This window comes from Artemia sp. Qi Xiang Cuo, chromosome 20 (genome assembly GCF_049724085.1).
Source record: "Artemia sp. Qi Xiang Cuo chromosome 20, ASM4972408v1, whole genome shotgun sequence".
In the NCBI taxonomy this organism is placed as follows: Eukaryota; Metazoa; Arthropoda; class Branchiopoda; order Anostraca; family Artemiidae; genus Artemia; species Artemia sp. Qi Xiang Cuo.
This window is the reverse complement of record NC_142813.1, coordinates 13,954,482-13,969,609: the sequence shown is the minus strand read 5'-3', so window position 1 is coordinate 13,969,609 and position 15,128 is coordinate 13,954,482. Positions and strand designations below refer to the sequence as shown.

Below are 15,128 nucleotides of genomic sequence, written 5' to 3'. Positions count from 1 at the left end.
AATTTCCAATAAAATGAGCCCTCTAGGAAGTTTATCCGAGCATCCCTTCCATATAAGCCCCCAGGGCATAACTTACAACGCCTACCCCTGGGCCCTGGGGGGCTGTGTCGACACCGGAGTTATCAAAACTTTGAACTATTTTTAACAAAATGTATATCTCAAAATTTTTATCTGATACATTTAGAGCGTGGAAGAAGGGGGGGGGGCTAGTTGCCCTCCGATCTCTTTTAACTCTTAAAAAGTGAACAAGAACTTTCAATTTCCAATCAAATGAGCCCTCTCCGAAGTTTATACAAGTATCCCTTCCATAAGAACTATATATGCCCCCAGAGCATTACTCATAACGCCTGCCTCCGGGCCCTGACGGGTTGCGTCGACACAGGAGTTTTTCTTATCTGACCTTTGAACTACTTTTAATGAAATGGCTATTATAAAAGTTTTATCAGATGGGCTTGGGGGAAAAGGGTGTGTTTGTGGGGGGGGGGCTAGTTGCGGGGGCTAGTTGCCCTCGGATATCTTTTGGCTCTTAAAAACTGAACTAGAACTTTCAATTTCCAATCAAATGAGCCCTCTGAAGTTTATACGAGCATTTATACGAGCATGAAGTGACGACACCTGAGTTTTCTTATCCGACTTTTGAGCAATTTTTAACTTACTGGCTATCTAAAATTTTTTATTGGATTCATTTGGGGAAAAAGGGGCGTGGGGGGCTAGTTGCCCTCCAACATCTTTTGACTCTAAAAAAACTCAACTAAAACTTCTAATTTCCAATCAAATTAGCCATCTCTGAAGTTTTACGAGCATCCCTTCAATAAGAACCATATATTCCCCCAGGGCAAAACTTACAACACCTGCCTTCGGGCCCGGGGGGCTGCGTCGACCCCGGCGTTTTCATTATATGGTGTTTGTACTATTTAAAAAAAAATCTATCTAGAGGTTCTAATCGGGTGGGTTTGAAGAAAAAAGGGTATAGAGGGGGAGCTAGATGCCCTCCAATCTCTTTTGACTCTTAAAAGTGAACAAGAACTTTCAATTTCCAATCAAATGAACCCTCTTTGAAGTTAATACGAGTATCCCTTCCATACGAACCATATATGCCCCCAGGGCACAACTTACAATGCCTGCCCCCCTGGGGGGTTGTGTTGACACCGGAATTTTTGTTATATGATCTTTGAACTATTTTTATCAAAATGGCTATCTCAAAATTTTTATTGGATGCATGTGGGAAAAAAGGTTTGGGGGGGGGAGGTGGTTACCCAACAATATGTTTTGACTCTTAAAATGTTAACTAAAATTTTCAGTTTTCGGCCAAATGAGCCCTATTTGAAGTTTGTTGGAGCATTCCTTCCATAAGAACCATATATGTCTCCAGGGTATAACTTTTAACCCTTGTCCCTGAAGACTGTGGGGGAGTGTCCTGCTCAAATATATAATTTCCAGAACTTTCAACAACGTTGAACAAAATGGCTATATCAAAATTTTAATTGGATGTGTTTGGGGAAATGATGGAATTTCCGATCGAATGAGCCTTTTTTGAAGGTTCTACGACAACGCCCTCTATAAAAACCTTATATGTCCCCGGGGCATAGCTTAAAACCCTTGCCCTGAGAGTTGTGTGGGAGTGTCCCCCTAAAACATATATTTTCTGTCTGGAAATCAACTACGCTGAACAAAATGGCTATCTCAAAATTTTGATTGGATGTGTTTGGGGGAATGATGGGCGTGGGGGGGGGGCTAGTTGCCTTCCAATTGACTTTCGACTATTAAAGGGCACTAGAACTCTTGATTTCCAATTGAATGAGCCCCCTTTGAAGTTTCTACGACCGACCCCTTCCATATGAAGTTCCTGTGGGAAAAAAATAATAATAATAAAACATTGGAGCCGTATGGCCTTTACTACAGGCAACGCTATAGCGTTGGCTCTGATTGGTGAATGTCGAAGTAGCCCATGATGATCATAGTAATTTAGGAGTTCTTATCATAGGCAGCGCTAAGCCTAAGTAAGGAACGATGTGGGCACAATTTTTTTTTCTCCATACTTGGGTACCTCGTATCGAAGGAGTTGTCGTAGAATCTTCGAAAAGGGCTCATTCGATATTAAATTGAAGCGGCTAGTGCCCTTTTTAATAGTCGAAAGTGATTGGAGGGCAACTACCCCCCCCCCCCCCGCCACGCCCATCCTTCCCCAAACACATCCAATAAAAATTTTGAGATAGCCATTTTGTTCAGCGTAGTTGATTTCCAGATAGAAAATATGTTTTTGAGGAGGACACTTCCCCACAACCCTCGAGGCAGGGGTTTTAAGTTATGCCCTGGGGGTACATAGGAACAATATTGGCACAATGTATCATTTAATAAGTTCTTCCTTTAGAGCAGGGCACTTCCTATCGAAGAAGTTGTCGTAAAAACTTCGAAAAGGGCTCATTCAAGTAGAAATCGGAGTGTCTTGTGCCCTTTTTAATGGTCGAAAGTGATTGTAAAGCAACTAACACCCCTTCCACGCCCACCATTTCCCGAAATACATCCAATCAAAATTTCAAGATAGCCATTTTGTTCAGTGTAGTTGATTTCCAGATAGAACTTATGTTTTTGAAGAGGACACTCCCCCACAGCCTTCAGGGCAAGAGTTGTAAGTTATGCCTTGGGGGAATATAAGGTTTTTATAGAAGGCGTTGTCGTAGAAACTTCAAAAAAGCTCATTCGATTGGAAATTCAAAGGGCTAGTGCCCTTTTTAATAGTCGAAAGTGATTGGCGGTCCACTAGCCCCCCCCCCCCACTCCCCACGCCTATCATTCCTCCAAACACATCCAATCAAAATTTTTAGATTAGCCATTTCTTCAGCGTAGTTGATTTCCAGATAGAAAATATGTTTTTAGAGGAGGACACTCCCCCACAACCCTCGGGGCAAGCGTTTTAAGTTATGTCCAGAGGGCATATAAGAACGATGTTGGCATGATGTATCATTTATTATTTTGTTTCCTTTAGAGCAGGGCACTTCGTATCGAAGAAGTTGTCGTAGAAACTTCGAAAAGGGCTCATTCGATAGGAAATTGGAGTTGCTTACGCGCTTTTTAATAGTCAAGAGTGATTGGAAGGCAACTAACAACCCTTCCACTCCCACCATTTCCCCAAACACATCCAATCAAAATTTTTGGATATCCATTTTGTTAAGCGTAGTTGATTTACCGATAGAAATTATGTTTTTGAGGAGAAATCTCCCCCACAGCCCTCAGGGCAAGGGTTTTAAGTTATGCCCTGGGATCATATAAGGTTTTTATAGAAGGCGTTGTCGTAGAAACTTCAAAAAAAGCTCATTCGATTTGAAATTTAATGGGCTGGTGCCTTCTCTAATAGTCGAAAGGGATTGTAGGGCAACTAGCCCCCCTCCCACGTCCATCATTTCCCCAAACACATCCAATCAAAAATTTGAGATAGCCATTTTTTTAGTGTAGTTGATTTCCAGATAGAAATTATTTTTTTTTTTAGGAGGACACTCCCCCCACAGTCTTCAGGGCAAGGGTTATAAGTTATGCCCTGGGGACATATAAGTTTTTATTGAAATCTCTGTCGTAGAAACTTGAAAAAGGGCTCATTCGATTAGAAATTGAAATGGCTTGTGCCCTTTTTAATAGTCGTAAGTGATTTGAGAGCAATTAGCCCCCCTCTCTCGCCCATTATTCCCCAAATACATCCAATCAAAATTTATAGATCTCCATATTGTTCAGTGGTTTGGATTCCCAGATAGAAATTATGTTTTTGAGGAGAACACTCCCCCACAGTCTTCAGGGCAAGGGTTGTAAGTTATGCCCTGGGGGCATATAAGGTTTTTATAGAACGGGCCGTCGTAGAAACTTCAAAAAGGGCTCATTCGATTGAAAATTGAAATGGCTAGTGCCCTTTTTAATAGTCAAAAGTGATTGGAAGGCAACTAACACCCCTTCCACGCCCACCATTTCCCCAAACATATCCAATCAAAATTTTTAGATAGCCATTTTTTCCCACGCAGTTTAAAGTTAAGGAAATTGAACCTTTGAGCTGGTCACTCCCCCCACAGTCTTCAGGGAAAGGGTTATAAGTTAAGGCATGGGGCTATATAACGTGCTTCTTAAAATCTTTGTCGTAAAAACTTCAAAAAGAGTACATTTGACGGGTAGTTCAAAGAACTACTGCCCTTTTTAATAGTTGAAAGTCATTGGAAGGCAGCTAACCTCCCTCTTATGCCCATCTTTTCTCCAAACACATCCCACAAATCAGCATCGATAGCGCGAAACTACCACAAATCAGCATCGATAAATAAATGAAACCCAAAAAGAACAGAAATTAAATAATTAACCGAGTCAAACTAAAAACAAGCAGAAATTAACCTAAGTAGAGTTCACAAACCCCTATGCCTTCTCAAGGCCAAAACATAATTTGCACTTTACTGAAAAAAATACAAATGAATGTGCATTGTCAGTTAAATATGCATATACATATATTTAGTAATCAAAATTTTAATATTATTTGATTTATTAAAGTTATAAAAGTAAAAACATTTATATTTTTTTCAGTAAAGTGCAAATTATGTTCTGGCCTTTGGAAGGCATTGGAGTTTTGAGCTCAACTTATGTTGATTTCTACTCGTTTTGAGTTTGACTCGGTTATTTGTTGTAATTTCTGTTCGTTTTGGGTTTCATTTATTTATCGATGCTGATTTGTGGTAGTTTCAAGCTTGGTAGATTATTTGATCTAATTTTTTTTTATTTTTGTTTAATTGAGTTCTTTGCTTTTCGTTGAAAAACTCATTTTGTGGAAAACGTTCTTTTTTAATTAATTTATAAGAAGGGTTGATATTCTTTATCCTTATTTTTTGTCTTACTGCTTGTTAATTTAAATTCGTCATCTTTTTCGTTGATAAGGTATCCGGCAACCATGTATATTTTGTAAAATCGAGATCATCAAATAATTGGAGAAATTCTTTAGCAAAGTAGCCCCACATTCAGTAAATGGATTTTTGTTTACTTCTATGTTATCTTAGATGCATAAATTTAAAAGTTGAAATTTGTCAATTTTTTTCTTCCAATTTCGCCTTCCATAGCTGTATTTTTTATGAATGCTTTCACATTATCTTTTTAAATCAACAGATATATTTTTGGCCCTTATATTGATTTATTTTAAAAGCATGATTTTCATAAAATATTCACAAAACATGTCAGTAATAATTAAGTTACCGCCCCTAAACATATTTGTGTCCTCATTTTGATTCTCTTTGATAAAATTGCAATTTCCTCTTTGATTTCATGTATTCATTAAAAACGTATGGTCATTAAAAACGAAATTTTTGTGTTAAATAAGTAGTTTTTGTATCTTTTAAAAGAGCTTTAAGGGGTTTGAGAGACTCAGTTGCTTTAAAAGCATGATTTTCATAAAATATTCACAAAACATGTCAGTAATAATTAAGTTACCGCCCCTAAACATATTTGTGTCCTCATTTTGATTCTCTTTGATAAAATTGCAATTTCCTCTTTGATTTCATGTATTCATTAAAAACGTTATTAAAAACGTTATTCACATTATCTTTTTAAATCAACAGATATATTTTTGGCCCTTATATTGATTTATTTTAAAAGCATGATTTTCATAAAATATTCACAAAACATGTCAGTAATAATTAAGTTACCGCATATAATTAAGTTACCGTAATAACTAAACATATTTGTGTCCTCATTTTGATTCTCTTTGATAAAATTGCAATTTCCTCTTTGATTTCATGTATCCTCTGAATTACTTTGGCACAAGATAGCCAGTGTTTTTCGCAATAGTACAGAAGGGAGGTGTAACTAGCTCCCATATTGTCACACAGCTTTGTAAATAATCTTACTTATACTCCCCTCTCCCTGCAATTCAACCTTCATGTAACTCAGTTCCTACTCAATTCCTATTCAGCTCAACCCACTTACAATTCAATTTTCATTTAACTCAACCCTCATGCAACCAAACTAACCTTCATTTTAATTGGATTAAAATGGATTAACTTGGATTGATGGAATAAATAGATTATGGATTAAAATGGATTAACTTGGAGATAATGGAATAAATTGCATTAACCTTCATTTTAATTGGATTTTAGCTCCCATATTGTCACACAGATTTGTAAATAATCTTACTTATACTCCCCCCTCCTCCCTGCAATTCAACCTTCATGTAACTCAATTCCTATTCAGCTCAACCCACTTACAATTCAATTTTCATTTAACTCAACCCTCATGCAACCAAACTAACCTTCATTTTAATTGGATTAAAATGGATTAACTTGGATTGATGGAATAAATAGATTATGGATTAAAATGGATTAACCTGGAGATAATGGAATAAATTGCATTAACCTTCATTTTAATTGGATTTTAGCTCCCATATTGTCACACAGCTTTGTAAATAATCTTACTTATACTCCCCTCTCCTCCCTGCAATTCAACCTTCATGTAGCTCAGTTCCTACTCAATTCCTATTCAGCTCAACCCACTTACAATTCAATTTTCATTTAAGTCAACCCTCGTGCAACCAAACTAACCTTCATTTTAATGGTCTTTATTCATTGGTTAATTGGTTAATGCAATTATTTGTTTTATGCTGATTAATTGCAAAACTATTCTCCTCCCTCTATAAACAACAATTTATCCTTCTGTCGTCTTATACATTTGAAATTAACGAAAATTTGCATGTCCAGTGCTCGAATATATTTTAATTTCTTGATGGCAGCAATGGGTTTGAATGGGGTTTGAGTTAAGCAGGGGGTTCAGTAGCATGGTATTTGAGTTGAAACGGAGGTTGAGTTGCATGGAAGTCGAGTTAAATGAGGTTGAATAGCATGGGGGCTAATTTCAATTGGGTTTCGTTAATTGAGGGTTAAATTGTACGGGGGTTGAGTTAATTGGGGTGAAGTTCAACGGGGGTTGAGCTAAAGGGGATTTTCGGAGTTGAGCAAGGTTCAGTTTAACGGATGTTCAGTTATACAAACACTAAACACCACAGATTTCAATGCAGGTAGGGTCCAATTTATTAACACCAACCAAACAAAAGAAAGTGAATAAACCGTCATGGCTCTTGACACATTGGAACGACTTTTAAACTGAAAGCATTTATAATAAGTTTTCTTATCAGTTGCCTAATCCGTTTCACAAGTAGCTTGAAAATTGCAGGTATTATTATTTGTTCAGTTAAAGATGGGACAGCATGTATCAAGGGCAGATTTTGAGTGGACGGAAGATCAAGAGCCTCATGCACCTAGAAGAAAAGAAATCCTTGGTAAGCTATATTTGAACAATTTTACACCTTTTACTGCCTAACCACTTACGTCAGACGAAAAGAGTTAATGGTAGGGTAGTTCTTGATGTCTTTAGGTGGCGATGGATAGGAGGCGAGTGTGAGAGGGTCATGGTCTAGGGGGGAGAGGATAGAGAAGGTCTTCTTTTTGTCATAAATTTCTGAAGGAATAAAATAATTTTACTGAAACCTTTGAATCTGTGATTCTCTCGCAGGAGAAGGGTGGGGAATAAAGGAAATGGCAGAGTGATATTCCAGTCGGAGCATGTGCTAGTAATCTGGTAGAGATGGATAGGAGTAGGGTTTGAATTGGCAATCTTGGCTAATGTTTTCCCTTCTAAACTGGCTATAATAACAGTAAAAGAATAATACAGTTCTATTCCCAATTCAAGACTGCCTCTATATATGATATTTGCTATGGTGACAATTGCCCCCCCCCCCCTTGGTGCTTGGAAATAAACAACAACAATGTAAACCAACAAAATTAGTGAATTTCTGTATATAGGCTAGGGATATATCTAAGGATAACGGGGAGAGGGTGCTAGACCACAATATTCATTGTAACGAATAGTATATTATGTAAGTGTTGAATGGGAAATAGAATGGTATTACTTGACTGCTGTTATTGTAGCTAGTCTAGAACGATAATGATAGCACGAGATTGCCGATCACGGTCGAAAAAAAAGTAAGGGATATGCTGGGAAGAGGGGGGGGGGTTGTTTTTTGTTTGCTATGCATTCCTAAACGATTGGATCAATTGGACTTAAACTTGGCCCGTTTGACCCTTTATAGCAGGAAAAAATCAGAAGGGAGATGAGGGTTTGAGGGAGGGCGTTTGAGTGATTTTAAGGTCAGGGGGTGGAGTGTTTAAGAACGGGGAAGAGGAGGGAGAGGGTTAGTGATTTATGAAGAGTATGTTCTATCAGTAAGCACCGAATTGTTTCCGATGTATACATATTATAAACTATTATAAAGACTCTATTAAACCGAGTAGATGGGGCTTGTTATTATTTTATTCCCTGGGCTCGTCATATACAACGGATGGTCATAGAAACACAGAGGAAGGGCTTGTTCAATCGCTAGTATCTGCTCGTTTTGAGTTTTAAATTTGCTCATTGCTTTTCGGGGAAAAATCTTATTTTTTAAATTTATTTACTTAAAATGGCTAAATTTAAAAAGGTAAGACCTCCTATTATAGACTATTATAGACTCTGAATTCTTTAATATTTTTTTTCTAAATTAAAAAAAAAGTTAAGCAGTTTAAAATGTTTGGTTTCATGTATAGGAAGCCAGTGGATCAGCTGAGGGTGGGCAAGGGGGTACACTCGTCCCCATGTGTAGCAACTATGCGAATTATCTAAACGCATTTTTTGTTGTTTGTTTTTTAATCCTTGGGGTATTTGAATGCAGAAAAGCCGGCAGCAGTTCTCACCGTGGGAGTGGGCTAGCTCTTCTTGGCACTTTTTTCTCAGTGATCTGTAAACTCCAGATCTTTTACAGTTGTGTCTGGTAAGCAAACGATAAATTTTAATATTCTTTTGTTATTACAAAATCTGTTTCACTCTATAGCCACGTTTCCAAAGTGGCACTTTTAGCGTCATTTAGACTCACCTAAAATTGTAATATGCAATTGCTTAAAATTTACAATTTGGAGCTACGTTCGTGAAACCACCTCACAAAAGTAACTGGATTAGACATTTTAAAATAACAAATGAACAAGGAATAAGTTGTAGCAACATAGTTTTATGCAAAGCTTTTGATGCTGCTATTTACTTAGATTTATTATTTCAATTAACCCCTGGGACATTTTGCAATACTTTATTTTTATTTTTAAATATTGGTTCATTTTTAAAATAGTATCATAAAGAGGTTCAACATTTATATTCCCAGTATCTCTATTAATTGATAAACCTACAAAAATATGTTTTTTAATTTCTAATGCTTCAAGAGTCCATTGCGTGAAACCTTTATCATTAGAAATGGATGTTGCCTCCTCGAACTGCACAAAATGGTCCGAGTTAAAAGATATATGTTCTGCTAAGGCTGAAGTGAAACTGTCTGGAGGTTTTGTAAATTTTAGAGCATTATCTATTGAATTCCGGTGCTCAATAAATCTTTCTACAAATTGCTGGTGTGTTCGACCGATGTAAAATTTCCCGCAAGAGCAAGGGACGCTATCAACTCCACTTGACAAAATATTTCGTGTTGTATCTTTTCCAGAATTTAAAAAGTTACTCAGTGGTCTGATTGATTTAAAACAAGTTGAAATATTATGTTTGAGTAAAGTTCGTTTGATTTTACATCGGTCGAACACACCAGCAATTTGTAGAAAGATTTATTGAGCACCGTAATTCAATAGATAAATACTTATGCCTTAAAGACTTAGGCATAAAAATAATATGTTAAACTTCATTAAACAGCATACAAAATAATGGATTGATTTATCAGGTAACATCTTGGTATCGCCTAGTATTATTCGAAATGAAGAACATATCAACCGTAATATGAGCTCTGGAATACTAGTTATTTCTCTCTAAAAAACGGAGAATTTCAAGTTGTGATTCAAATTCTAAAGCGAGTCTGTAGTCTTAGTACTAACAAGATTCCTTCACTTCGAACTTGTCTACAAAAAAATTATGAAATGTCCTTTTCAGATCCACACCGACAGTCGATCACTAAACTGAGCTCATTGTGCAGAAGTGATGCCAAATTAAAAAAAAAATAAAGCAACAATATAAATTTTTTTTTTACCTTTATACTGATGAAAGTGTCCTTAAATGATTAGCATTTACCGTACCAGAACTCCTATGCTGTTTCGTGTTTTCAGTAAAGCGCTAGTTTCTGTAATCCTACAAACATAGCGAAATATCACCAGTAGATATATTTACACTAGTTTTATTGAAATATGTTAGATAGGCTGGGAAGTAATAATTTTTGTTCGTTTTAAGTTTCAACTTCGCTCTTTACTTCCCTCGGAAAAACTTAGTTTTTTTAAACTAATCTTTCCTCGTTTTTGATTAATATTTAATTTAGAAATAACATTGCCATATTTTTTTTTATTTATACGGAATAATTCGTGTTCGTTTTAAGTTTTAATGTTGCTCCTTAGTTTCAGTTGAAAACTTATTCTTTTATATAATTTCTAATCACCTCTAATGTAGGGAAGATAAGACACCTCAGCCTGTATTAAAGAGCTGAAAGACGAAGCCGTACAAGAATTGAAGGAAAAAATAAGTTTAGAGTGAAAAGAAAAATCAAAACATAGTGTCATTTCTTTTTGTAAAAATATTTTAAAAAAGAATAAATTCATCTTTAATTCTTTGTTTGAAAAAAATAAATTTAGTAGCGCTTAAGAAATATAGCTCAAGGCGTGTAGCTTCGACAAAAAAAGTTAACTAAGCGGACGGGTTTGCATATCGATATGTTTGTGGAAAATTTTGATAGCTCAACAGAAATATTCCTTTAGGCTTAGAGAGTTATTTGACCTGTCCTTATATAAAAAAGCGACTCATTACTTAGAAATGGATTGAAATTTCAAAAAAAGATAATTTCTGGTGTAGGTAGGCCTACGATAAAGGGTACTATAAACTAAGTTTGTTTTCATTTCAAAAAATTTGAGAAGAATCACCTAAATTCTTCTCAATACTGAGAAGAAGGGGCAACTACCTCTCCCAGACTTCATTGTTCCCCCAGACCCCAGTTTATCCCCTCCCCTGCTGAAATTTAGTTTCTCCGAAAATGTTGTCAAAACTAAGATAAGCCTGCATAATTCAAGTATCAACTGAAACAGATCAGTTTTCTTTAGTACTTCGTCAGTAGTCTCTGTCATTTTCACTTGATTTGAGAAAATTGGCTCCAACATTGACCCCTACCCCCTCCACAGGATGTTGGATTTAGTGATCTACTAAGAATGTTGTTGCAAACCATGAACTAGATGATCTCTTTTCCCTTTTGAACCAAAATGTTTGACAAAATACCTTCCCGGGACATGCTTTAAAAAATGAGCGCATCACATTTACAAAAACTGAAATTATCTGAAAATGATTATATAGAAGAGACAAAACTGTGATTGAAAAAAACAAGCCGGAGTCGAGCGCAAGACACTCTAATTTGAAGTCCAACGATGTACTAACAGAACCACGCCTCTAATAATCTAATTTGTTTTATTGGTGTTTGTACCCTAATTGCATAGTTTATTAAGGGTCCTTGGAGGTGGAACATACGGGAGGTGCTCTTGCAAACCTCCAATTAGGGGTTTTGGACTATAATATTGCAATGATGATATTGTTTTATACTTCCAAGCTTTTCTACTTCAGAAGTGACACCAGAAGTGTTGTTTTAGTGCTATATCACACTTACGGATAGTAGAATTGATAAAAATCACGTAGATATGAGCAATAACTTTCAAAGGAGCCATTAAACGTCACTCTAAAAAGTTCTGGTAGGCCCCAAGCACCAGATTTTCCGCTTGAGACATGGCACCAAAAGTGCCGTTTTTAGTGCCATCTGGAACTTGCTGATGGTGGAATTTATAGGAAGGACGTAGATATGAGCAATATCTTCTAAATGAGCTATTAAAAACCTGTCTAAAATACCTGCGATACCAATACGCCCAATAACAATATGCCCATACCGATACGCGCGATATCGTTACGTCCGATACCTATACAGTGTACAGCCCTTTCCCCAGGAACTATGGAGGGTCGTATCATCACCAAAACCATAGATTGTTGACCTTTGCACTATGTTGAATAAAATAGCTATCTCAAAATTTTGATTGGGTAACTTTGGGGGGGGGGAGGAGGGCTAGTTGCCATCCATGCAAAAAAGTGATTTTCCTTGGTCTTCAAGGTGGAGGACTGTAATTGTCCTATTAAAGGTTTTCGACCATGCTGATTCCAATGGTGCACTTTTTATTTTAATCTGATGTCATTTTCAAGGGATTTCAGGGTCTTTTTTTAAATCACCATAAATTTCTTTTCGCAATAAACCTTCATTTTTAAGACTAACCGAAACAATAGTTACCTTTCCTTATTCAGTGTCAGATGACAATTTTCACTAGGCAGTATTGGTGTCACCGGTATCTTAGACAGATTTTCAGTAGCTCATATAAAAGATATTGCTCATATTTACGTCCTTCCCATAAATTCTACCATAAAAAAGTTCCAAATGGCACTAGAAACGGCACTTTTGGTGCCAAACGAATGAGGTAATTTTTTCAAAATCCTGTGGGGGGGGTCAAATCTGGAGCCAATTCCCAAATAAAGTGAAAATGATAGAGAAAACTGAAAAACGAACCATATAGTAATGAAAAAGGTAAAAATGTACTAAAAGAACTGACCTGTTTCAGTGGATGCTTGAATTATGTAGGCTTATCTTAGTTTTGACAACATTTTTGGAGAAACTAAAAATCGTGGTTGCAGCGACAGTTGCAACCTTGTAAGAGCGAACCACAGCCCATAGTAACCAAAAATTAAAAACCGCGTATAGAAAAAAGCTATCTAGTGAAAAAAATTTCCATCTGAAACTGATTGAGGAATGATGACTATTATTTCCGTTTGTCTTAAAAGTACAAGTTTATTCCAAAAAGAAATTTAGGGTTTTAGTAACTAGGGTTGTGGTTCGCTCTTTACTAGGTTGCAGCTACTGCTGCAACCATGATACCAAAAATAAAGCATATCTACTAATAAATTTGCAATCTGGAGATATCCAAACTAGACACCTGGATATTCAAAACTGGATACTAGCATCGGTTGTACCCTGAACCAAAGCCAAAAATGCAAAATTACAAAAAGATGCAACGCCGATTTTGATTTTAGGCAAAATAAAGATATAGTTCGATGTTTTTCCGCAAATTTTATCCTTTCTATAAAAGCCTTTGTATTTCAATAAAGTTTATCTGATTTTCGCATTCCTAAAGTCATGTTTACTGACTCACGTGTTGGAGTCATGGAGTCTTCTGTTTTCCATAGTAGCTTGGGCGCCAGACCTCTATAATGTGACAACTAGGTGATCAAAAAGACACAGTCAGTTTGACAATAGTTTCCGACTATATCGACCACGCTGAATCTGAATATGGGTGGTGGCAAAGCTGGAGGTGACGGCTTACCCTTCTAAAATCCAAAAAACACCCTTTTTTGGCCTATAAAATGTGTACATACTGTTTATTTTTTTTTTAAGGTTGTACCTCTCCAATTTAATTGCATGGCATCTCCTATTATTTCTAATATGGTCGTCTCTTAGAAAATGTTTGTTTTTTTCCGATACCTTGTATAGTCCCGGAGCTATAGGCTAATATTTAATAATTTTCCCTGAAAATCTCAAAATTCAAATATTTATTTCAAGGTAAAGCACGTATCTCGTAACTTAATATATTTTTAGGATTTTTCATCTTTTACCAGAATTTACCTTGGATATTGAGCTTCACATTGCCGAACATTTCCAAGCTCCAGCTGTTTGCTGAAGCTGCACAGAATTTTTTTTAAGTATAAGCCAAAAATGTATGCGAAAATGTATCTTTGCCAAATAGTCATATGACACAATATTCTACGCTAGAATTTAGCGGAGATTCCAAATATCAACGTTAATTTTCAACCCAATATTAAGTTCGTTTGTTATAGGATAATTAATTATTTGTAGGCCTATTTTTTTTTAAATGGTACAGCGAGACATGTTTATATTCTAAATTGTGACGCCGAGTCTAACGGTAGTGTTGAATTGGTCATCTTGTTTCAACTTTAGTTGCTATATAATATTTAATTTGCTATAAGCTCTGATTTTCTTGAAGTACTGTACATCTATATAAAAATACTTGTATTTTTATTAAAATACTTGTATAAAAATACTATTGGGTTGAAATTAATTGAGTAAAAATACAAGTAAAGCCTGTCAAAATACAGTTCCCGCACATCCCAACGGTTTTCCCCCAACGTACGAAAAAACTCCCGCTAATCCTCGTCTGAATCGTCGCTGTCGGCACCACATCGCCCACCACATTCGCAAAGAATGTCGCATGGCCTTATCCCCACACCCGGACACTGTTTACTGCAAACAGTTTTACAGTAACGAAAGGTCGTAGCCTTGTTGATAGTTAGAGGCCCGGGGGCAGCGCTGAAGTCGTTGGACTGACTCCTAGAATGACGTGATGGGTCCGGCCAAACTCAAGTGGGTTGAAGACATAGGGCTTAGGAATCACAGCCTGAAGAATAATGCTCCACTGAATTATAGCTCGCTTGACGTTATATACGAAAGAACCATCTGCTGGGGGCAAGCTGTTCAAGTTCTTTTTTTCTTGGAAATAAATGAATTCGGAGGTCATTGAGAGAATCAAATTCGGACTGTTTTTTGCTATATACCGATACAGCCAATTTCGTACAGATACGCATGATTTCGGGCTCGTACATAATGATGTTTCGGATATCACTCCTCACTTTCAGTGTAAGATCAGCAATTTCTTGAATGAGCTGTGATTTAACAGCAGATGTAGCAAATGTTTTTTTGCCCTTCGAGAAGAAAAAACTGACCGTATCAAATCCACTAATGCAATGTAGCAGCCCTATTGACTCTACAACAGCCCACGATGTTCTGTTCACAATTGTATGGATCGGAAAGACTTTTTACACGGACCTGAACGTAGAGCTCGGGTTTATAGCCCGGGTCACACCTGCAGGTGAATATTTCGCAAGAATTCTGTAATAGAATGACCACAATGTCTGTATCATTCGCTTCAACAATTACTTGGGAACATCCATTTCTGTAGCATTCGGCAACATGGAGAGCCACACGCGTGTCGGCTTCTTCATGTGTGCTGCATAAGGTAGCTTCG

At 36.7% G+C, this 15,128-nt stretch overlaps 1 protein-coding gene across 3 annotated transcripts in view; it reads left to right on the top strand.

Moving 5' to 3' along the window:
• The window catches only part of ifc (delta4-sphingolipid-FADS-like protein ifc), an 82,089-nt gene that overhangs the window by 36,146 nt on the left and 30,815 nt on the right, over positions 1-15,128 (top strand). For all 3 annotated transcript variants that reach the window (XM_089106205.1, XM_089106207.1, XM_089106208.1), the window contains exon 2: positions 7,180-7,285. In XM_089106205.1, the coding sequence (XP_088962331.1) occupies positions 7,204-7,285 (82 nt within the window). In that variant the 5' untranslated portion in view covers positions 7,180-7,203. The remainder of the gene's footprint in view (positions 1-7,179; positions 7,286-15,128) is intronic.